The 25427-nt window shown below is 42.7% G+C and overlaps 1 protein-coding gene across 2 annotated transcripts in view; it reads left to right on the top strand.

Annotated features, from left to right (window-relative positions):
• myo18ab (myosin XVIIIA b) overlaps positions 1 to 25427 on the top strand; it is a 129290-nt gene that overhangs the window by 63067 nt on the left and 40796 nt on the right. For both annotated transcript variants that reach the window (XM_068584424.1, XM_068584422.1), the window contains 11 exons: positions 961 to 1026; positions 6102 to 6230; positions 14426 to 14569; positions 15174 to 15263; positions 15728 to 15847; positions 19410 to 19521; positions 21749 to 21876; positions 23208 to 23362; positions 23942 to 24065; positions 24870 to 24977; positions 25277 to 25369. In XM_068584424.1, coding sequence (XP_068440525.1) covers positions 961 to 1026; positions 6102 to 6230; positions 14426 to 14569; positions 15174 to 15263; positions 15728 to 15847; positions 19410 to 19521; positions 21749 to 21876; positions 23208 to 23362; positions 23942 to 24065; positions 24870 to 24977; positions 25277 to 25369 — 1269 coding nt within the window. The remainder of the gene's footprint in view (positions 1 to 960; positions 1027 to 6101; positions 6231 to 14425; positions 14570 to 15173; positions 15264 to 15727; positions 15848 to 19409; positions 19522 to 21748; positions 21877 to 23207; positions 23363 to 23941; positions 24066 to 24869; positions 24978 to 25276; positions 25370 to 25427) is intronic.

The following is a 25427-nucleotide window of genomic DNA, read 5'->3' as shown; positions in this document are numbered from 1 at the left end:
AACACTTGATTTGCTAAATGTCTGCCTGTTGGTGCATGCCAGTTAAATGTGGAGTACACAAAGTCAATGAAATGAAGAACATAAAACAGCGAAAGATTTAACTTAAGCAGATCCGTGGAATCAAGCTCTTCTCCACCACAGCACAACACACTGGCAATAAAGTGGTTCACAAGATTGGAGACAAGCTTAAAGAGGACAGCCCAGTCAAAAAGAACTAATGGTAGCCAGTTCTCTTGGAGAGTGGGGAACAAATAGTGGAAAAAAAAAGAAAGCAAGGGAGATGGATGAAGGGAGGTGTCCTGAGACAGAAAAGAGAGTATAATTGGAGAAATAATATGAAAGAATTGGTTTTCACAAAAAGAGAATTTTGTAAGCTGAGCCCGTCTGAGAGAACCATGTCTTTCTGTTGCTGACGGCCCAGTTCTGTCAGTTCCTCTTAATAGAGGAGGATGTAGCTGTGATGTTAGCAGCCAGACGGTGTACCTGCCAAGAGCTTTTCAGACCAACCAGGCAAAAGCAGAGATGAAATTCACCACATTTTCCAACATTCCTGTCAGCGTCCCGTTCCTTAGACCTGACATGTAGAGTCTCACAATCATCAAAACCTTGAACAGAGGGAGGCATCTCAACAAGGATCAAATGAGACAGTGAAATAATGCACTAAAAAACAAAGCAGCAGAGGTGAGAAAACATAGTATAACAAATGAATAAACTCCATAAAAAGCCATTTGAGACCAGCAGATAAATGCTAAATCTATAAACATTTAAAAAAATCTCTGACCGCTGCGTGAACAAAAGACCTTCTGAGTCATAGAGGAGAACACTGACTCAGTCCGTTAAAAAATTCAGAATACACAAGCGTTTTAAACTTGGCCCTTGTTGGCCTCCTGTTGGCTGAGAGGTAAGGCAGGAACCAGTCTGTCAGGATGTGTGTTTAACTGCTTGTTTGGCTGTTTCCAGGCTGTGGAGGAGTTGCTGGAGTCCTTGGAGCTGGAGAAGAGCAGCCACCACATGGGGCTGAGCAGGGTGAGTGCTCACACGCATGCACACTTTCCATATGTTAATGGTAAATGGACCTGTACTTGTTTTTCCTAGTCTTCCGACCACTCAAAGCGATTTAACACTCCATGACATCATTCACCTATTCACACACTGATGAGATCAGCCACCATGCAAGGTGCCACATCAGGATTATCAATCATTCATTCACCATAGGAGCTACAGGAGCAATTTAGGGTTAAGTGTCTGGCTCAAGGACACATCAACATGGGCTAGCGGAGCCCGGGATCGAACCGCCAATCTTCTGATTGAAGGACGGCTTTGCTCACTACTGAGCGACAGCCCGATATCAGGGCTGGTTCCATAATGCTATCATTAACCATGGCCAGGGCTTTTAATTACGGCAGAGAGAAGTCTTCATTGGAAACAGGCCTGTAGTAAAGAGAGGATTGTTACTGTAAGCGTGTTTATTATCATATGATCTTTGCTTTTCATTTTCTGTTGATGCTGGTTTTCTGATGGCATTCCAATTTTATCTACTTTGCTGACTTTGCCTTCTGTGTTAGGAGACTGTCAGTGAAATCCCCTTTTAAAGATTCATATGTTTGAACATCTAGTAATAAATACATGTAATTATTATAACAATTTGTACACAAGGCAGGCTGAGATCAAAACATCAGATGAATTCACAGGTTATTTAACTTCCCACTCCGTTGATGTTTAGTTCCCTCTGCAAAAGCCCTTAGTGCTTAAGTCTTAAGCATTAAGAGCGTCTTAGGAGCGCTCTTAAGAGCGCTGTGGAAGGACGTGTTTCCCAGAGTCGTTCTGAGCTTAAGACGATCTTTCACTAAGAAGGAAACGTAAGATCAGTCTGACCCACTCTTAACAGCCTTCTTCGCGACCAACGCTCATTGCAGCCGCGCCAGGGAAAGTTATATCTGACACTCAAAGGAATACTGAAACCATGCGTAATGATAAATGTGCGCCCACAACTGCAGAACACTGACGCAAGAAAAATAATAGCATAAAAAGAAAAATAACGATATAAAAATAAAGAATTCGGCATCTGCATATGAGTTTACATTAGATATAAAAACATTAACAACCCTGTGGTATTTCACAGATATCAGGGAAACTGACAGGTGTAATTGAACTCGGCTGGAACCTCATCAAGAGAGGCTCCACGTGTAAAGGCATTGCTGGAGTCCACGCGTGAGACACCACGGCTGCAATACAGCATGTTCTCGCTGCTAACCAACAGCGTCGCTGTGCGCGAAGCCAGATGGTTTACATAAATGCATATGTGCGTTAGCACTCCTCCCCACTTAATGTGCTGTCGGACCGGGCTGTCCAGTCCAAGTACCAGCTTCCCCGTGTGGAGATCCAACACCTCGCCACGCTAGTGTCACCACACATCCAGAGGTCAACCTGCTGCAATGTTGCGCTCAGCCAGGAGGTGCAGCTCCTGGCTGCGCCGCGTTTTTACGCAGTGAGGAGCTTCCTGGAGGTGGTCGGGGACGGCACCGGCCTCAGCAAGGCATCGGTTTCACAGAGTGTGGCAGCCGTGACACCGGTCCTCCTGCGCCATGCCCGCACACACATCAGAATGCCCACCACACGGGACAAGGTCTGCCAGGTCCACCGTGGATTTCATGCCACGGCTGGGATTCCCGGGTGATTAGTGTCGTGGATGGCACACACACACGCGCGCGGATAGCGTAATTGCACCTGTGTGTTGGGACCACAGCGTGTTGTGTGTGTGATTTATGCGCTGATGAAGTGGTGGGTGATCGATGTGCCTGGCATCGATTGATTTAGTTTCAGCAACACGGCGGTGGACAGCTCCCACTAAAAGCGTCTTAGGAAGCTTCTTCGACGGGATCTTAAGGCAGTTAAGAACGCGTCTGGGAAACACTCGTATCTTAGCGCTCCTTCTTAGCCGAACCCTTCTTTCGAGCCTTCTTAAATCTTTAAGAACGATCAAATCTGGGAAACGCGGCCCTTACCAGTAATTAAATAATATCATACATATGTTACCTCCCTTTTATGCTGGGCTTTTAATGTGAAACATGTGCAGGAGATTTTAAGTGTAAACTGAAGTTAAGTCGACAATAAAAACAATGCTAAAGTGTTTCCATTTCACAAAAGAAAGTAGGTGGTCACCCTGGTTTTTCCTTCACCGTCTTCCTCCTGCTCTTTTTATATTGGGGCAAACAATCAGCACCAGCTGAGTCCAATTAGGCCTCATCCTCGGCACCTGTCCCCTGAGCCACCCACAACCACACGCCTCTGCTGCTGAGCATAACCACGCCCCCGCCACCACACTGACTTTCATTGAGAATTCTGACATTGACCTTGATCACAAGTCTTTTACCAGGCTTCAACTTCTACCCTCGTTGATTCATTTTTGTAACCATCAACTTCAACCCAAGACATTTTCTAGAAGGCTTTATCAGTGCAAAGGTACAAACTTCCAGCTCAGAATTCTCCCCTGAGAATTCTACCCTTACATTTACGAATCAACATCCACAAAGTCTGCCCACCCCACCCAAAGTTTTTATGTTTTAATTTCTTTTTAGAAAACAACACTTTTTATTGCTGTTATTACTTTGAAGCAGTAGATTTGGATGTAGCCCTAAGAACTGACGTAAAATACTCTACACGCCGCATCACAATTCTGGCAGTTGTGTCTTTAGGTTGCCTTCAAGGAGTCTACGCTTCAACATCTTTTCACTCGGTGACATTCAATTAGACAATTAGAATGTGTTTTCTATTCTATTCACCTACTACCTTTCTCGTAAAACATGTGCTGTGCGTCCAGAAATCTGAAGGCTTCCATTGTCACGTTCAGTAGTCCTGGTGTGTTGTGTTTTCATGGGGATCCTTGCCAAGAAGCAGTCAGACACAGCCAGACTCCAACTCTTTGAGATAAAAAAAAAAGCCGCTAATCACAAGGAAAAAGACAGGCTGATGGTTTTGTTAATTAGATCTGTGAATGTCTGTGGAATAAAGAACAGTAAGCGCCTTGAGCTGTCAATTAGAGAAGTTTCTTGGCAGATATTGCAGAGTTTAACCTTGCCTTAGTGTTGGTGTGTGTCAGGCTATACTTGGCCCGCTACTTTTCCCAACATTCAAATCAGAACTTTTTTGTTACGTGGTGTTGATGATGTTACTAATGCCTGTTGTTTCACATTAGTTTAACTGCAAGCCCAGACATACATAGGTCCAACCATCCCACACATTGGGCCACTTGGTCGATCTAATTCTACTGTGTACCTCATGGTCATGAATAATGAATGAATGAGCTGCATCAAAGTGGAGAATACCAGATAATTAATACACCAGCATCACATTACATGTGCATCAGTTCACATCTTCTCTTACAATAGATGCCGAGTTGGATTCTGTTATGTGTGTCCTTTAATAAACGTGGTATCAAGTGTACATTGCTGTTTATATTAAGCCATATTCTAATTCCCAAACTGACAATATCGCTTTCAGTTAACATTATTAAAAATTATCCTAAAAAAAAGAGAGAAACAAAGATGTTTTATGTTGTTAATGAAATGTTATATGCTAACATATTTTGGGGCATTTAGCCTTTTAAAACTACATTTTCACTGCGGTCAAACACTTTTGCACCTTTTTGTTTAACTGGAAAGAATAGCACACAACATTGAAATACCTCAGTTTTGTTGTGGAGCTGATTATCACCCAAAATGAAAGTGTCACCCATGATGACACATGAAGGTGGACTGTGGACCCGCCTCTCACTGCGAAACGGCCCATGTGGTTCACTGCCAACTCTCAGCCTGATATTACGAAACCACCTGCGCCCTGACAAATAGGTCTCTGAGAAGCTCAGCACTTATGGTACCCAGATGTGTTCTCTCCTCTCGGGCTGGCTTGACTTCATCAGCAAACGCCAGGTAGAAGTCACATGTGTACAACAACATAACAATAAAATGTATTGGTATTAGTTCCATACTGGGAATTATTTTTGGATACCTTGCTTTATATATATATATATATATTATATCTCTGATGTTCTCAAATGTATTGTCAGGTTCCGCTTACGGAACGAGTTAAAACCGGTCGTAAGAAGTTGTATGTCAGAGGCAAAGATACATAAACCAATGACAGACGTCTCTGCTGCGTTAGTGTACGCCCCAATGAGCCATGCCGACCAGAGGGAAAGTCTGACTTTTTCATTTGTGTCATTAAATGTATACTTTATGTTTTGGAATTCTCATTGTTACTTTAAATACAACATTTTCAATTTTTTTCATGTATACACCGAGATTTCTCAAAATGTGTATGAAGACTCGGCTACAGCAGCTCACCTTAGTTCATTTATTATCAGTGGTTTGTTCACATTGTAATTGTAAATGTCTCATTTGGTAAAATGATAGTTTTTAGTGCCCACCGGTGTCACCAATCAAATGTTTAGTTTGTGTGTTAAAATGAACAGTGAGTGCACGCTGTCCATCTTTCTTTCTCTACTCTTATAAATATATAATCCATGTTCTATGAGCTTACTCTAGGTATCAGTTCTTGGCCCACCTGAGACACAAAGACTCAGGTCTTTCTGCATGACGTGTTTAGGGTGAGCGTCAGCCGTTATTTGACTGCTCCATCGTCAGTGTGTTCTCCAGGAGAGTTTGGAGAAGCATGATAAGAGCAAAGTGATGACCGCTGTGGACGTATTTCAGATGCCTAAAAGAATCTAGATCATTTTAACTCTACACTGGATGAGGATGATTTTAACTGGCCTCTGTGGCGACAGCATGGAGACCTTTGGCTTCCAGTTCCCAGTCAGACTCCATGAACTAAAACAGTATTGTTTCACTTTAGTTTAATTCCCCTACAGAAAATATTCGATATAAAGCGTCTACTTTAACTGACAGAGATATTCTTTAGGTGGCTAAAATACTAATCGCTTCTTGCTTCTTTCTAATTTTCTCTTTTAAATATTCACTGTTGCTCCTCCATAAGGCAAAAGTATTCTTTGTCTAATTACTCGATTACTAAAATAATGGACAGGGGCAGCTCTACTTCAGCGTGTGTCTTGCTCTGCCTCACCTCTCCCTCTCCTCCTGCAGGTGTTCTTCAGAGCGGGGACTCTTTCCAGACTGGAGGAGCAGCGGGACGTTCAGACCAGGAGAAACATCTCTCTGTTCCAGGCGGCCTGCAGGGGATACCTGTCCAGACAGGCCTTCAAGAAGAGGAAGGTAAGGCTGCTGCTCCAGAGCTCAAGCCTCTATCATGCAACATCATCGGAGCCATTTTTACTGCACTTCACGCGACAATCTTACCTGATAAAAAACGTATGTCAAACATTTGTAGTGATGGATACAAAATAAACCCTCCTCCCACCATATGGGCTCCCTACAGGACCCAGAGGTGTTGTCCCTGTCAAATCGCACAGGTTCTTTATCTAACTGCAAAGAAAGGGATCTCTTCTCTCCTTCTCATGTCTCGAGAGTCGCTCATCTGATCTACGTCACACTTAGTGAGTGCCTTGCTGAATTTGGTGCAATTTAAACGAGAGATGTTCAGTATTAATACATTTTGAGAAAGCATGTTCGTAGTAATCCGTGCCGCAACGGGGGTGGAGCTTCTGGGTTCTGCAGTCCAGCATGCGACCCATTGAATGAGGGTGTATCGCTGAGGAAGCTTTGCATCCAGTGAGAAGTTGTTCCAATGAGGAAGCTGCATGCAAAGCCCCACAGGCATACTCTCATCGGCCACAAGACATTACCATTAGCCTTTCTCATTTCTCATCATTTTGTCAACCAATGTGTTCCTGATGACTTTCTGTTTTTATGATTGCTTTTTAATAAGTATGAATGTTTTGGGGTTCTGGAGGTCCCTACTCCGAAGCACCCAATTCCACCCATGCTGCTCTAAAACAGCGGTCCCCAACCCCCGGGTCAGTTGGTACCGGGCCGCACAAAAAGAATCAATGATTTTTTTTTTTTTAAATTTAAAAAAAGTCACAAAAAATGTTTTACTTTAAAAAAGGACCGGATACATCCATCTGTATGTCTGAGTCTCTTGACACATGTTACCTCAAAAACAAAACTTAAAAGTCTGTTTTAACTCTGCTGGTATTCTTGTCTAAAATCAAGGCCGAATATCCTGAGATTGCCAAAAAAGCTCTGAAAACCTGCCTCCATTTTAACGTCCTGTTTTTGTGAAGCAGGATTTAAGATAAGCAGACCATGACACAGAAACAATACTTTTTAATATTCAACTCGATTCTAAGGCGTCATTCATACTGAGACTTCGCAGAGTCGGCAACCGGACCCGGGCTGACGTGTTTCTTCTGGCGTGCCGGCCCCGGTTAGTTTTGATTACGGCCAAATGACGGCAGTGTCGGCCGCCGGAATCTGGCCGGTGTGCTCGGCCCAATTCTGGGGCGTCATTCATCCTGAGTCAGCAACGGAATCGTCAACCGGACCCGGGTCGACGTCGGACTCAAGCCGCGTCTGGTCCACGTCAATTTGGCTACCTGGGAAAAGTCTACGTTAAGCAGTAGACCGGACATAAAGGTTTAAGTTACGGAGTAGACCGGATATAAAGTACACACGTGGTGTGTCTCTAATCACCTTGACCCGGCTCCTAGCAGAGAAACCAGCTCAGGGCTCACACTAATTCGGCGTAATGGTGAGTTGTGTATTTATACACTTTATAATTGCTTTATGCTTGTAGTATCTATTTATTGTGTCATATTTATTGCCTCATATTTATTGCCCACACCATGAAGGCTGGTCCCTGAAAATATTGACTGACACAAAACCGGTCCGTGGCCCAAAAAAAGTTGAGGACCGCTGCTCTTTATTGAGTTTATTAAGTTTATGTTAGCCACGGGCCCACTGTCACATGCTATGGGCTCATTGGCTCTCACTGGACTGATGCTGCATATCACTCTTACTCTGCTACCACAGTCCTCGTATCTTTGGTCTTGACCTTGTCTTGATGGGTGGCTCTGGAAAATTATCATGTGACAGTGGGTGGCTTGTATTATACATGTGCCTGGTTCACTCATATTCAGATAGTGTTGCTAACACACTACATGAATATTGGCATTATTTGACAGTAAATTAGGATCACTGTTACAGAAAGGAGAAGTGTCTCCCTGCTGCTGTCACATTTAACACACTTAACAGAGTTGACCGACTAAAAGATGTTGGCCTGTTGATGTCAAGGTGAAAAGCAAAAATATTTTTAGATTTTAAACCAAAGGCCAAAAGAGAATCTGATTCCATTAATGAGGAAAAGTTTTGGTGTGAAGGCGCGCAGAGCGTTCAACTCCAGGTAACCTGCCGCCCTGCAGCGGAAGCTTGACCAGCAAGGACGACACACAATTTGTGTGAGAGCATGTGAGAGCCACTGTCAAAGATCCCCATCAGCGCTTTACACATACTGATCATCTTCTCCTGTAAATGGGCCGTCGGAATCATAACACTGATGTTGTCATGAGTTAATTAACTGGTCGGACAATTTGCTCACCATGGCATCCCAACCCTGAACAGAGAAAGGCACATGATATGTTCCATGGTTCCAAACCCTTCAGCAGAGCCAGTCCCCAGCGCTCGGCCAGGATCCCACACCGGCTTCCCACTCTCAATCAATGCCAACTGTGCTCCAGGTCAAGCAGAAGAAAAAGCTGCCGGGCTCCGATTCCTAGTCCCTGTGGTGCCTCTGGACCATCATGGCATGTCAGCTTCATCAGACACTTCACACTGAAATGAAATGTGTTAAAACCTAGAGACATATTTTTACTTTGAGCTAAATGAGCTTTTTGGGTGCTTCAGAAGTTGCCCTTGTAAAGGACTTTGTGTCTGGCAGTTTCTTGTTTGTTTGTGTATGTGTGTGTGTTGTTCCACCGCAGTGAGCCTGACGGGGGGAATACATTGCTGAATTGAGGATTCAGTGGGGATCTGTTGCCTTTCTGTGTGCGTTACTTTACAGAAGTTTTTATGTTTCTTGTGAAAGTTTTCTTATGTGAACACACTGTGTGTGTGTGTGTGTGTGTGTGTGTGTGCGTGTGTGCGTGTGTGCGTGTGTGCGTGCGTGCGTGCGTGCGTGCGTGCGTGTGTGTGTGCGCGCGTGTGTGTGAGCTTTGGATCTTTTTCTGCCTCTTATGACTGTCAGTTCATTCTTTCTTGGTGCTCTGGGCTCAGGCCTGCTGTCTAAAATTACTTTTCAAGGTTATTTGTGTTTGACGTCCCAGCCCATCACGTCTCCCCAGAGGACTCGATATGAGCCTCGTCTCTCGGGGTAAATGGAAATCTCTTGTAATTGATAAAGTTTCAAGTTAGGTTCATTGTTCTGCGGCAATTTTCGCATCGCTTTACTCGCCAGACGACTTGTGGTCATTTGCTTCATACACGGTAGACGTGCCGGAGAAGAGGAGTGGCATCATTCCTGCTATCCACCTTGGAATAACCACTATTTCGGCTTTGTACATGTTGTGGAAATCACACATTTGTTGGATCATCAGACATCCTCATGTTTGGATTGATAATATTAATATTATATAATAAATTATCCACCCATAGCTTCTCCAGGAACTGTGTCTGGATGATGGCCGCTTCCAGGCTATCAACTTATCCTACTTAGTTTCGAATTCAACACCGGCGGCAGGACGTCAATGATGTCAGGAGGAGCATCAGCGTGATTTCTCGCGAATGAGGCGTTACTGTCGTCCATTCGCATCTTTGCATTAACTTTGTGTGTAATCTACTCTCGGAAAAAATCAACTTTGTGTTTGGTTCGAACACAGCATTATTCTAGAGGGTTCACAATATGACAAAAAAGCTGGTGCTAACTCACTGTGTACCAAGTCAGTAGCCTTTCACTCCCAAATCTGCAACATTAAATTCTGTTGTTTGGATTAAAGCTTAACTTTGTTTTGTGTTAACTCATAGTTTTGTCAATGACAAACGTCCAGATACTTAGAAAGCTAGATTTAAATTCTCTTCACCTTGCCACAACAAAAAATCAATTAATTTGTTCCTCCATCTAGTTCATATTATTCCTGCTCGGGGGAATGTCCCCCGTTTCCTTCCAAGAAATCTCTCCCTGTCTGGGGGAGCAGCATTCAAAGCACTCCAGGAAATAAATGAGGGGGTGGGGAAGGATGAGAATGAGAAAGGAAGGAAGCTGGAGAAAGAGAGACTGCACCTCGCCATGGGGGAATAGACAAATACAAGAGATCCGCTGGCTGCTTTGAAGCCCTGCAGCCTGCCTCTCTTCTCTCTATCTCTTTGACATTCATGGGGAACAGTTAAGAGTGGAGGATCATGGGGGATTCCACTGCCAGCCAACCAACACGGAGCCTAATTAAATAGTTGCCTAAAGACAGAATCCTCCACCTCCCCCGAACTAGGTGTGTGTGTGTGTGTGTGTGTGTGTAGGTGTAAAGGAGAGGTAGAGGGCATCCATGTCATCCCAGTTTCTTTTTTCTCATTTGAGGTGACCACTGTTTACTTCTGCCACAAAGTGCCAGTGTAACACTGCGTTTCCATCCAGCTGTCTTACTGCACATTTTCAGTTTGCATATAGAAATACTGAAAATCAGGCTAGGAGTAGAGTCGGCGTATCGATAAGAGCAGAGTGCAGTTAGAAAGAGTGCAGCAGAAACACACTTGGCGAATAAATCAGTGGCAGCAGGAGAAAACATCAGATACAGTGTGTGTGGAGCGACCTAACAGAAATGTCATAGTTCCATCATGTCCGGCAGTCTGCACTGCAATCCTCTGGAAACTAGCCCCAAAGGTCAAAGCTTTATGAAAAGTATCTGACCTTAAAAGTCCTGAAAATATATACAAACTATGAGGTTGATGAAAGTAGATACTTCAGAATGGAGGTCTCTTTCGGAGTAATAAGACATAACCCTACCTCCAGGTAGCAGGATAGCTGTGCACGGACTCGTCGAGCACTCTGAGAGCTGTCATCACGTATCCTTTGCTCGACAGTTTGTGATTTAGTTCTGGGCATTATAATATTCAGGCAAATATTGGCTCCTTTATATTTCCCCAACTACAGGTACCATGTGGTACAATAATGTCTGCATATTCAGTGGTGAGAGTTGACTTCTTTCTTTAAGTAGATGACAGCAGAGCTGGGAGATGAAAAGAGAGATCAGTAAACAGAGTGATGAATTTTCCTGTTCAACATATCCTATTGTCTCAAGTCACTAATACAGTTAAGTAAGAGAAGCCAGGCATCCAATAAGGTCAGAGTACTGACCTGCTACTTTACAGTCACCAGGTTACTACAGTGCATGTAGCCATGCTCTCTGATTACCTTAGCAACCTGGCGACTTCTGTTCATGTAAACACACTGAATGACAGGAAGGATCCCTCATCCAGGAGAGGCTCTATGTAAGGCACAGCATAATAATTACGATAGTAAGTTATATCAACAGTAAATAATATTAAGTCGAATAAATACAAAAATGTCATGGAATTAGTGCAGCAATCTGCCTCAAGTCAAACTCTATTATAAGCTTAAATAATGGGAAGTCTGTGCCTTTAACCCGTCCACCGGCGAAAAGGGAAAAAAGACCAATATTTTTTTATATTAGAAGATTACTTTTCTCAGATAAGAAAAAGTCCAATTGAATTAGCAGAAGAAAGGTAAGTGGATGACTGACGGAGGAGGGTTTTCTTGTCCCGGTTAGGAGGCGTGTTCTAACAATTACATTATGTTTCATTTTAGATGCCTTACGCACAGCTTCAATATTGAATAGGACCACAAGTCTGGCTGAGGCATGACAACTATGTTAGCCTAAATGAATCTACTCCTCCAAGTCATATTAATACTCACATTACTTGAGGAATTAGCCGAGAAGATGGAGTAGCTGCCATCTTTGACTCGGGCCTGTTAATGGGTTCTAAACCTATGTGGATTGAACTATAATTTATTTGAAAGCTTTGTTCTTATCTTTCACATCCAACCGGGAAGACAACACAGCCAATTCTGTTAGTTGTAGTGTAGTGGGCACCTGGTCCGTCTTCATAATTTTTATCGGAATTTTTTGATTTTTTGTCAAGTTTGGGCCTTAAGACTAATAAGGTTATTATTGTAGGCGATTTTAATATCCATGTGGATGTTGGCAATGATAGCCTTCGTGCTGCTTTTATCTCATTGGTTATATTTGATTGGCTATACTGTCATAGAGTATGGGAACCGACTCACTGTTTTAATCACACCCTTGACCTTGCTCTTACATATTACATTAACATAGAACATTTAGTAGTGTTTTCACAAAACCCTCTTTTATCAGACCATTGCCCTATAGCCTTTGAATTTATACTACCGGATTGTACGGCGTTAGGCAAGAGTTTTTTATAATAGATGTTTAACTGACAATGCCATTGTTAGATTTAAGCAAGTGATTCGTTCTGTATTTGATTCATTACCATGTCTCAATATAACAGAGGACTAAAACAATAATTACCCTAGGATTCTCTTTTGCACTGTGGCCAGGTAGGTTGAGAGTCAGAGCTCTGTGGATCCGGGGCTGCACGGTGGTGTAGTGGCTAGCACTGACGCCTCACAGCAAGAGGGTCTGTGGTTCGGATCCCGGGCGGGGCGGGGTTCGGATACTGGTCTGCAGGTCCTTCTGTGTGGAGTTTGCATGTTCTCCCCATGGCAGCCTGAGTTCTCTCCGGGTTCTCCGGCTTCCTCCCACAGTCCAAAGACATGCTGCATAGGTTAATTGGACTCTAAATTGCCCATAGGTGTGAATGTGAGTGTGAATGGTTGTTTGTCTATACGTCTGCCCTGTGATGAACTGGCGACCTGTCCAGGGCGTACCCTGCCTTCGCCCCTTGACAGCTGGGATCGGCTCCAGCGCCCCGCGACCCTAATGAGGATAAGCGGTTAAGATAATGGATGGATGGGCTCTGTGGATCCGTGTATTCCTACAGATCTTAGTAGTAATGCCTCTGTGAACTTCTTCTTTCTCATTTTTACAGTTATGCCAATGATACTTAACTATGGTTATCCCTAATCTCCTAATCTGGAAGTGCAAACAGACCTCTCAAATTACATGAACATTTCTGAAATAAAATTTTCAGGTTGTCATGTTTGAAAACGAGCCAGATTTGCTGAGTAAAATTTTTGACATCGGGACCTGCAGCCATGCCAACTTTTTCCAACGCGGTTGTACAGTTTATCGATATGCTTTAGTTCCAGCAACAGGTGGCATGGATGCCGGTGAGAACAGCCGAGTCTCCTAGCCGCACCCCTGGAACACCTCCACACGTTCAAGGGCAGAAAATATCTGCTTGACAGCAGCAGTCCACACCCCAAATCTGCCACCATTCTCTTCCTCCTTCAGCAACTTAGCGCCAAAACACACAAAAAACTAAACATGTCACAACTTCTCTGCGTCAACCGGAATTATTCCAGCTCCCACTGAGCTCCGACTTGTTGACACACTGACCAATCACAGCGCATCTTAATGGTCACACTGGGCCACTGGCCAATGACACGTCCACGCCACCTTGCAGGCCCTGCACGTAAAAGAACATGCGCAGCTTGTCAAACTAAAGATCTGATTTGTTGAAGTCCATGACAATCAACCACAACGTCCAATTCCTGTGTAGTTTAATCTGCAAAGACCTGCTTAAACTGCTTTGCAGGCTCAAGGCTGTGAAGGCTGCAGGCAGAGCAACAGAGGAAGACAGGAGCTGTACAATCAGAAAATAAGCTAATAGGGAAAAAATATTATAATACATGTAGTGTATTTGTGAAAAACCATAAAAATATAAAATAGCTATAACTATGTGATTCTGTTTAGGCCGCAGTGAAGGCTTTGCTGGCCCTGACGGCCTGCCACTGGAGGAATGTAACGATCCTGGAGAATAACCTGTAGAGAACAGTAGTCCCCTGTTCCACCCTGTCGGCATGAGCTTTGTCGAGTGTGTTTTAGCTCAGGAAGGAGCTCGCTGTAGAACCTGTGGTCCTTCACAACAAAAATCTGGTGAATCGGTTCAGCGTTCCTGAACCTCCATGTGGAGGTTCAGTTTAAGTGGGATGAGACCTGCCTGCTTTAACCCTTACCCAGATAAACCACAGAACATAGATGATGGAAGTCCCGACTACATATTTTAAGCAAGTCCTGCATTAAGTTCAGGGAAGCTAAACAGTCTTCTTTGTCACATTATTGCAACCCTTTATGTACAACACTTTACTGTTCAAAATGAATCTATTGCTCACATGCACAGAATAAAGGTTTTGTGACTGCACTAACTGTAGCGAGTAGTAAAGAAGTGTGTGTGACATCACGCTGAGACCACCAGATCATGCTTTTCTATTGACACATCACCCCCTTTGGTTACAGTATTAAATACAGTGTGCTCTCGACAGTTCTTATCGGTCATTGTGTTGGTTCATGTGTTGACAGATCCAGGATCTGGCCATCCGCTGCATACAGAAGAACATAAAGAAAAATCGTGGCGTGAAAGGCTGGCCATGGTGGAAGCTCTTCACCACTGTCAGGCCTCTGATAGAAGTGCAGCTCACTGAGGAACAGATCCGGGGCAAAGACGTGAGTACACACACACACACTGGATCGAGCTCTTGCACAAGAAGTGCTCTGTTGCATCATACATATTTAATAAGAATGATTGCCTTTTCTCCCATTGGTTAGTTCATATAGAAATAGAGCGCTCTGTTTCTTCCAACAACAGCAGTCTCATTTTGGTGTATTTACATATATTATTATCCAGATATTATCCAGATTTAAAATATAATTTCATATTTGTCCTGGCTATTCTGGCACTCTAACACTTGTTGGAGACGAATAGGATTTCTATTTTTATTGAGATTTACAATTATAATGACATTTATTCAATTAACAGTATCGCATCTATCAAATAATGTCAGTGGACGTGCACACCCCTACAATTATGCAAAAATGAGATGACGGTGATGAGTATAATGAGTTTATATGCTGATTAATTCCCTCCATCTGCTGTATCCTCACCAACATGTCTCTCTTTTTTTTCTCTCTTCTCCCCTTTCACTTTCTCATTCTCTCTCTCTCTCTCTCTCTCTCTCTCTCTCTCTCTCTCTCTCTCTCTCTCTCTCTCTCTCTCTCTCTCTCTCTCTCTCTGTCTCTCTCTCTCTGTCTCTCTCTCTCACTGTCTCAGGAAGAGATCCAGCAGCTGAAGCAGAAGCTGGAGAAGGTGGAGAAAGAGAGGAACGAGCTGAGACTCAACAGCGACCGCCTCGAGAGCCGGGTAACCACACATATACAGAGCAGGATTATTATGAATAACATGTTGTCCACGTTGGGCTACAGCAGCATCGGATCTTCCCAACAGACCTATTTGAACTAAAGAGTGAATCAGACCACCCACATAATGTCAACTTTGTGTGATAATACACCAGAGTTGGCGCTGTTGTTTAAGCCTATTAGTTCATTTAAACAGTAGAGTTATGTAAAGTCCTAACTCGTACAGTTGTCAGGAACACTGAAGTAAGATGTAGAGACTAAAACCAGTTTAGTAACAGGCTGTAAACGCAGATCGGTTATTTCTGTGTAAAGTTAGGAATTTTAACATGGTGGTTTCTGCAAAGACTTCTTTATTATGAAGCTGGACCAAGAACAAAAACACACACTTATTGACAGCATACATAATGCTTGACACCCGCTGTGTGTGTGACCGATTGTGCATCCGTGTGTGCGTCTACGTTGCATCAGATCACAGAGCTGTCATCAGAGCTGGCTGATGAGCGTAACACCGGGGAGTCAGCCTCCCAGATGCTGGAGACAGAAACTTCTGAGAGACTCCGCCTGGAGAAGGACATGAAGGACCTGCAGGTAAAGACAGAGCCACACGCACACAAGCACACACACACACACTGACACACACAGAAGGTCACCTTATGTTAAGTAACATTTGTAACAGTTGTGTGTTGGAATAAAAAAGTCTTGTGTTGGAATAACAAAGTCGTGTTTTGTTCACATGCTGCACCAATAAAAGGCTGGAGTCTCGCTCTTAAGCTAAAGTTTGATTAAAAGTGTCACACACCATGAGACTAATGCCTCACTGTGTCCATTAGTGCTCTGACCCATTCTTTCACTTGATGCGTTCTTCCAAGCTGATTTCCATTAAGGCAAATGAAAATGGAACTGCCTTATTGTGATGGCAAATAGAGATGGATAACACTTTATAGCCCAATTAGCCCTTAAGCAGTAGGGTAATAAAGTTTTCTACAACACTGCCACATTCTGCCACTTCACAGTGAAGTTTCATATGTATGCACATTGTAAAATGTAGTTTAACGTCTGCTCATTTATACATAAATTTAATATTAGCACATCAGCTTTAATTATTAAAGAGCAGAGCTATTAGCCAGCTTTAGCCTGCTTTTCTTCTGATTGATTTTATTGTCTATTTGAGTATTAATGTTGGAAGATGTCATTTAAAATGAATCTTGGATAATAAAAGGCTCAACAGGCTGTCTCATATTTCAACGTTTCTGTTTTGTCAAGACATTCAGGCAGTATTAATTGAAGACCCAGGAGATCCTAACACCCAATTTATTGAACTGCAGTAAGGTCTTAGAGGGATACAGGAGCTGAAAGGCTCCTGCTGCTTGATTGGCTACTGAGAGGCGATGCTTCATGGCCTTGTGTTTAGGGTGGAAACGTCCACCGGGTTTGATGTGGGGGTCAGAGGTCAATTGGACCTTTCCTGTCAACGCCAATGTCAGGAACACCTGAAAAAAATAATGTCTTCAATTTTAGCACAAACATCGCTTTGCACTGAAGGATGAACTGATTAGAATTTGGTGGTCAAAGGTCACCTAAAAAAAACACTCAATGATTTGATCTAATCCAGTTGTTTAAAGGAGATGTTTTCCAGGTAGCATAAAATAGATATTAGAGATGAATTATGACCTGTTAAACTTCCTAACACTACCAAAGATGTTACACTAACTAAGATATATTTGCTATCATATTGATGCATTTATTTACATTTAAAAAAAATCCTAGCATGCTATGCTTTTCCACATAAAGGGAACAGATAAGCAACTCACTTAGCCACTTGTTAATTCCTGTTGGTCCTCACTGAGTGCATCTAATACTTTGACAACGCACGCACGCACGCACGCACGCACGCACGCACACACACACACACACACACACACACACACACACACACACACACACACACACACACACACACACACACAAGAGCCCATATGAACTAGTACCCTCACATGTATCAGATGAAATGATCCCCTGCAAGTATGTGTTACTCAGCATGAGATGCTGCAGAGAGCCAGCAGGAGAACAGGGCCTGCTGGGTTGTTCAAGCTAACTGTCCAAATGAATGTTTCACCTCTAACACAACCACAGCCTACTTTGTAGGTATGTGGCCTTTAATCTGTTCAATATCTGGAAGTTCAAGCACAGAACACCGTCTGTGGTTGAGCAAACAAAATACATTTTATTCAGACTACTCTGCTCCGAGTACAGGACACGTTACAATATGTCAAGAACAACTCATACAGCTGAAGCCTTGTGTGTGCTTCTGCTCAACTTTTTCATATATTTTTGCAGAGTACTGTAGATTGTCTCCTCCATCATTTACAGTTCGGGATCACTTCACAGCTATTATGTAGAAGAGGAATGATTACAGCAACCATTAACCCTTTCAATGGGCCGCGTCATGGCAGGCAGTGTTAAGATTACTTAAAACGACATGAGCCTTAAATCCACTCAATACATGTTCTATGAAAAAAGCAGGTCAGTCAGCGTTGCGTTGACAACCACATCAATTAAGCTCAACATGAGCAAGCAGCCATGCACACACATAGTGATGACTGTAATTGTGAAATCATATTGTCAGGCCATTTCCCCGCCACTGCCCTTGTCCAGGTCCCTCCATCCATTTGTCTCCATTTGACTTTTTTGACATGATTTCTTTCTGTGTTTTTAATTATTTATTTTTTGCAATGACTGCTCAGACAGCTATGTAGGATGGATGCTATTTTCTTCTTGTGTATGAGTAAGGAGAGGCACAAGAGGGCAATATGGGTATTTGCCAGTGGCGGTCCGTGGTGTTGGCCATTAGGCCAACTGTGATCGCAGCAACAACAAAAAAGTGTCACAGACCGATACATTCCGCTCCGCCACGAGCATACGGGGCGAGGGGACTGACTCGCGGACCTGCGAGGTGCGCATCACGCGCGCCGCCACTCACTTCTATTGCGCAACAGGGTTTCAGAGACCCTCTGACTCGCGCGTGCAAAATTCTCGGTCCGTGTTTCAAGACGGGTCGGGCGGGTTGCTGACATTGCAGCAGACCCGATCCCCGCACCGGCGACGCAACACGACACTAAAGACAGTGCGCCCTGGTCAACAGTGCCGGGAGCAGGACTAATACATGTAGTGGATTTGTGACAAACAATTACATTATAAAATAGATATACATTTTAATTATTAAAAAAAAATATATATATATTTTTATTGTTATATCATACAATATTTATTATATATATATATATATTTATATATATATATATATATATATTTATATATATATATATATATTTATATATATATATATATATATATATATATATATATATATATATATATATATATATATATATATATATATATATATATATATAAAAATTATAACTTTGTGATTCGTTCAGGCCAGCAAAGAAGGGCTAGCGCGCCCCGACGACCCACCACTGGTATGGAGCTGTACGCAGAATAAGAGTTAAAAGTAACAGTTAAATGTAATCCCTGACTTTATTGTGACTTGTTGAAGTGGGAACAGCACAGTTGAAATGAATGACTTTAATGATAGCTGTATTCCATTTAGGAGAGTTAGTTAGCCCTCTGGTGATTGTGCCCGCTCACTGACATGGCTAACTCAAACACAAAGGGCACTAACCCTAACCCATTGGTAATTTTACTATCTGAAAAGGGTCTCCCAGCTGTCAGGGAGATTCTGGCCGAATACTGTTTGGTCTCTTAGGATAGTGCATTGTCTGACTTATGATCTGCAGCAATTACAGCCAACATTTTGTAAAAATTAAGTATACTGATCATGTGTCAGTTGTTTCTTCACAAAACATATGTTTTTGGAAATTAAAGTTGTTTTTTTTTAAAAGAGTCACTCGAAACATGCATGTTTTGGTCCGCAATCATCACAGTGTAATCTGTGGTGTTTTTACTCTCAGCCGGAGACTTTTTCAAAGTGGGCCCCTGAGACTTAATGTGGTTTCGTGTCTCTGTGGTGTCTAATGTCCTTCTATTTGCGCTCCAACATGCAAATACCTGCTGGACTTTTCCGTTTATCTCTGGAGGCATGTGTTCACGTTGTCATAGAAACCGTTTCCTCTCTCTAATCCATCAGGCCAAGTTTGACAGCATGAACAAACAGATGGAGTCCATGGAGATGGAGGTGATGGAGGCTCGACTCATCAGGGCGTCGGAACTCAACGGAGAGATGGAAGATGACGACACAGGTAAGATAGCATGTAGACTAAACAACAGATGTTCTTCAGCACAGCAGAGATTCTGATTTGTATGTATGTTGCTCAGAAACTGATACATCCCATAATAATACCCATAGTCGGACTTGTGCTAAAGCTACTGAACAGGTGTTTCACAGGAAGGTGTGGGCGTTACAGTTTACGCCTGTGAGTTTTGGGACAACTCATAGCTGTGTTACACACCACTCTGTAAACAGCTGTTCAGCCAAAAAATAGAACCACATTGACTGAGAATGATTCATTTATGTTACAAAGGAAACCACTAGTTTGTTTTGCCTGCGCAGCGATGCGTCAACCCAGTGGTCCGGGGGGAAGAATGAGGAGGCGGCACTTTTAGGGAACTCTTTTTTTAAAACCCCACTGACTAAAACTGTATTTTGACATTAATATTGAATGGATAAAAGCAGAAGTTGGAAGCAGAGAATGTTTCAACAAATGATGAATAATTGATTTTAAAATTCCACAAATGCGTTAAATGAGTGTATTCCAGACACGTAGTCACTGTATTGACAGAAAGATAAAATGATCAGTTACAATTCGTCTTTCAGCAGCAGTAAGAGCAAAGAGTTACCAGAATGTCATCAAACAGCACTGAGTTGAATGTACACCTCTCACCGTCTCCACACACACTCCTGAATTGTACACACCCGAACTGTACACACACACCCCTCTACACAGCAGTTACTGAAGTAGTAATTTATTCCCAGACTGTGGTCTTCAGTGGCGCTGCAGGAACTGTAGCGGTGGTGTCCAATTGATGCTTTGACAAAAGCCAAGAACGAGCCGATGTGAAAAAGTACATTATAAATCGATCAGTAACAAGTGAGGACTGAAGTGGGGGTTCGGCTCCAGACGCCCTGCAGGCAGGCTGCCAGCTGCCTTTGCGTGACATGCCGACGTTGTGGATGTAGAATGGAATTGATGAAGTGTCTCCATGTTGCCTGGTGCCGAAGCAGAGCTTCACTCATGTGAACTAGCACTGCGACACAATCATGGCTGTATTCTTCATGTTAGAGACATTCAATATGTGTGGGCTTTGTCATGACCTCGACATAGTGCCAGTCTGACTGAGTGCATTGGAGCAGACTACTTCAGGAAATGATGGGAGTCTGAAATAGTAGATATAGTTTAAAACCGACTGAAGTTAACCTTCATGCCGCGATAAAATCTGTGTTTTGTAAAGTAAGATTTTGAGGAAACTCATGACATATGTATAAAACTAATTCATATCCTCCTTTTATAGACTTGTGTGTAGGCAGCAGAGGAATTCACCAATGAATGTGCTCATACATCATATCAAACTAAATGTGGTTGGTTAGTCCATCACCTCTGAACCACGATACAGATGTTCAGGGTCCCCCAAAGAATGACTTATTTAATAATGACCCCTCCACCACTTCCTCATTCAGCGCTCAACTGACCGCTGCCATGCTATACACGTGCAAAGGTTTGTGACTGAATCTTGTGCGGTTGCAACGTTATTGCGGTGACAAATGCTGTGGACTGAGTCAATCACTCACTCACTCACTCACTTCTGGTAGAGTACGCTAACCTCTATGGTAGCTCCAGGATCACATGTAGCCATGATGACTCCCACACAGACTGGCTTCCACAACAATGTAAACAGTGTTAGTGTTAAAGAAAGAACATGGAGCAACAGAGTGTTTAGAATGACTTAACTTGTAGTATTGATATAATTTACTTCTGAGGAAATGGACATACTGAACTTAATGATATAAATAGATGAAGCGTTTGCATCAACAGATTACGATATGATAACCATAAATAAGCAGGGAATTATTCATGGGTTATTTTTAAAAACTTTTCCAAGATCAATATTCTCAGTTCAATTCATCCTAAACTAACCACTCAATTCTGACAGATAAATTGAGATGTGTCCGATCTGGCTTGAGGACATAATGAGTCATAAACCTGCAGAGCTTCCGTCTCGAAAAGCTCAGCTCGCTTTAACTGTTTTAAGCAGGACTTCTACAACAAGGAACCTTTGTAATGTAAATGTTTGGGAAAATCCAGATGTATATGCATTTTTCATGCAAACCTCATGTGCATATGAATGTTTCTTAGTATCCCTTGCTAATATATTTTGTCACAAATGTTTCCTTTATGAAAAATACACGTTGTATGTAAGCAAATTGAGATCCAACAAGGGGAAGTTGATGTGAACATGCCGATGTGACAGGAGGAGAGTGGAGGTTGAAGTATGAACGCGCCATCAGGGAGATTGAATTCACCAAGAAAAGACTGCAGCAGGAGTCTGAGGACAAGCTGGAGGTGGAGCAGCAGAACAAACGGCAGCTGGAGCGGAGGGTGAGTGTCAATCATGCACTGTAGAATGCATTGATTACAATTAGAAGTCATTAGGAATTAAATCATTTGTTTTCTATAGTACAATATACAGCTGCACCCGAATTAGACCCCTCTAAGCCTCCTGTTTTATTGCAGCACAAATTACACTGCCTAGCCAAAAAAAGTTGCCACCAAAAAAAGAGATCAAACATTAATATTTGTTTGGACCACCTTTAGCTTTGACTATGGCACACATTCGCTGTGGCATTGTTTCGATAAGCTTCTGCAATGTCCATCCATCCATACATCTATCAACAATTTTTATTTCCATCCAGTGTTGCATTAAATTCTCACCAAGATCTAGTATTGATGATGGTAGAGTCTGACCGCTGCGCAAAGCCTTCTGCAGCACGTCCCATAGTTTCGCAATGGGGTTAAGGTGTGGACTCCATGTGTGAAAATGCGGTCTCATGCTCCCTGATCCACTCTTTCACAATTTGAGCCTGATGAATCCTGGCATTGTCATCTTGGAATATGCTCGTGCCATCAGGGAAGAAAAAATCCATTGATGGAATAACCTGGTCGTTGCTGAACCTAGACCTGACCAACTGCAGCAACCCCAGATCATAGCACTGCCCCCACAGGATCGTACAGTAGGCAGTAGTAGTTAAATCCAGGTGGTGACTTTTTTTTGCCAGGCAGTGTATTTACAATCATTTAAATTCACGGCAAAAGTACCTGAAGGACAATTTAAGATTAAACAAACTGGTAAAGCTGATAATGAGACTATTCAGATCAATTCTGTTATGTAGTGATTAATGAGGGTTCAAAGGAACCACGTTGTCTTGAGACACAATTCTACATTTTACAACAAAGAAAAAATCTGTTGAATGTCAATGCTTTGCAGCTGCAGACTGAGAAACTTTACCAGGAGACTGTTGAGGGTGTCTGTAAGGTTTCACCTCCTGCTCAGCTTGTTCCATCTCTGACATATTTTGTGTAAGAACAGTAGTGCCACAGCTGACCGCTCCGATCCTCAGCCAATAACATTGCTGATACCTGCACTGCTCATGTGGGAGAACGTTTCCTCTGTTGGTTTGTGAACCGATCAGTTTACACATAGAAATGTGTAGGTGGAATACTGAGTTGGTTAGTTGCAACATGTGATCCTGTAAATTAAATGATTACTGAAATGACACTTATTAAACTATTGGATTGTGAATGTCGTGCAGAGGTTATATTTCTGGCGTACGCCATTATGCATTGCACGGCATTTATGTCTGTGAAGCAACAGGCTCTGCAACGTGTGTTCTCTTCTTTGTCTGATTAGAAGCATGCTTGTGTTTATGCAGATCAGCGACATGCAGGCCGATAACGAGGAGTCCCAGAGAAACATCCAGCAGCTGAAGAAGAAAACCCAGCGACTCACGGCTGAACTGCAGGACACCAAACTTCACCTGGAGGGCCAGCAGAGCCGCAACCACGACCTGGAAAAGAAGCAGAGGAAGTCAGTACACACACACACACACACACACACACACACACACACAGTCATGTACAAGCAGGTGTCTGTAGGTACACATAATGTTGCACAGCTGTATCACCTCCTCCTGCTGTGTTCCTACACACTGTGAACGGTCCAGTGGTGTTGCTGTAGTAACGATAACTGGATAGAAAAACGGAATTGTGTTCCAGATTGTTTATAGCACCGTGCTGTGCAGAGAGAACTGACAGGTCTTCAGCTCATTTGTACGGCTGCTAACAGCTGTGTGTGTGTGTGTGTGTGTGTGTGTGTGTGTGTGTGTGTGTGTGTGTGTGTGTGTGTGTGTGTGTTGGTGTGTGTGTGTGTGTTGGTGTGTGTGTGTGTGTTGGTGTGTGTGTTTGTGTTGGTGTGTGTGTGTGTGTGTTCTGTCAGGCTATGTTTGTTGGTAAATGTGCATGATGTAGTTAAAACATGTAGGATCTATTTTGTAACCAGGATTGGATTTCTCTTTCACTTTTACACTGAGTTGTTGCCTTACAAATTTGCTCAGAGTGGTTGTGCTCCTTGACAATGTTAATCAGAGAAGTGTGTGTTGGCGTGCAGGTTTGACAGTGAGCTGAGTGGAGCCCAGGAGGAGGTGCAGAGGGAGAGGAGTCTGAGAGAGAAACTGGCCCGAGAGAAAGACGTACTTGCCGGAGACGCCTACAGCGTCCGACAGCAGCTGGAGGTTGGTGTCACACGTTTGTGGGGTGATGCGGCTCTGCTGTGGCCATGACAGGACTCTCTTTGAATTCACTTATATTTAGTTCATGTTCATCATGTCCAATAGAGACAAAGTGGCGAAATACAAACAAAATAATAATATTAAATAATATCCTTATGCCTCCTAACAGCATGGAGCAAAAAAAGGGCTTTTCGATAGAATGACTTTCCAGTCACTATGTTGAAGTGACATTGAATTATAATGTTATTCTTGTATGTTTGTGCTCATCATGTAATGTTCCACAAATATCTAGAAAAGAAGTATGAAAAAAGAACACAGTCCAACCTAAGGAGCACTTTACTTTTAATCATCAGCTTTAAAAGCTTGTTGTTACTCTCTCCGGCAATGCTCTTTTTATGCTCTGTTACTTAATTTTCACTCGATTGTGCTTTGGACCAGCGTGTTCTCAGTTATGTTAAGTGACTACTGTATTTAAATAGGCCAGTTATCATCATCTGCATGCCTTATTGTGCATAGAAGACTGTACACACACTTACTTTATTTATTTGACCTGTGGAAACAGATGGCTCGTATGGCTCTTGATTACATCTACAATACAAGTATGCAGGTTTTCACTGCCCCTGTCCACACAGCATGCGTTTGTAATTATTAAGATTTTGAAATATTTGTGTGTGCACCCTGCTGAGTTAGTAATTGCTCAGCGTTACCCTCATCACGTGTATGTGGGTCTGTTCCTAGTCCATGTCTACACTGTAACTCCCTGACCATCTCCTCTCTCGGTTCTGACTGCAACCCCCTGCCCTTCAGGATAAGCACCTGGAGGTGTGTGCAGTCAACCTGAAGCTGGACCAGCTGGAGGCCGAGCTGCAGGACCTCAACTCCCAGGAATCCAAGGATGAAGCATCGCTGTCCAAGGTCTTCTTTCTTTAGCTTGTATTAGTCCTCTGGTGTGTTATTGTATCTGCTCTATGACCTGATCTCAGTCAAGATGCCTTTTATTCATAGTAAAAAATAGTCAAGTGAATAAGCTCTATTTCATATGTGTATTTATTATGTAATATGCTTTATGTATTATGTGTATGTATGTATGTATGTATGTATGTATGTATGTATGTATGTATGTATGTGTGTGTATATATATATATATATATATATATATATATATATATATATATATATATATATATATATATATTTCCCATTGTATTGTTCAGGTGAGGAAGCAGCTTAGGGACATGGAGGCCAAGCTGAAGGACCAGGAGGAGGAGCTGGACGAGCAGGCCGGGACCATCCAGATGTTGGAGCAGGTACAGACAAAGCACAATATTCAGCGCTGTTTAAATATGCTTTACCTTATCTTTGACC

This window comes from Clinocottus analis, unplaced genomic scaffold (genome assembly GCF_023055335.1).
Source record: "Clinocottus analis isolate CAN_PGR_092001 unplaced genomic scaffold, fCliAna1.0.p SCAF_2, whole genome shotgun sequence".
Taxonomy (NCBI): domain Eukaryota; kingdom Metazoa; phylum Chordata; class Actinopteri; order Perciformes; family Cottidae; genus Clinocottus; species Clinocottus analis.
The sequence above is the reverse complement of the archived record's forward strand: the minus strand, read 5'-3'. Positions and strand labels throughout refer to the sequence as shown.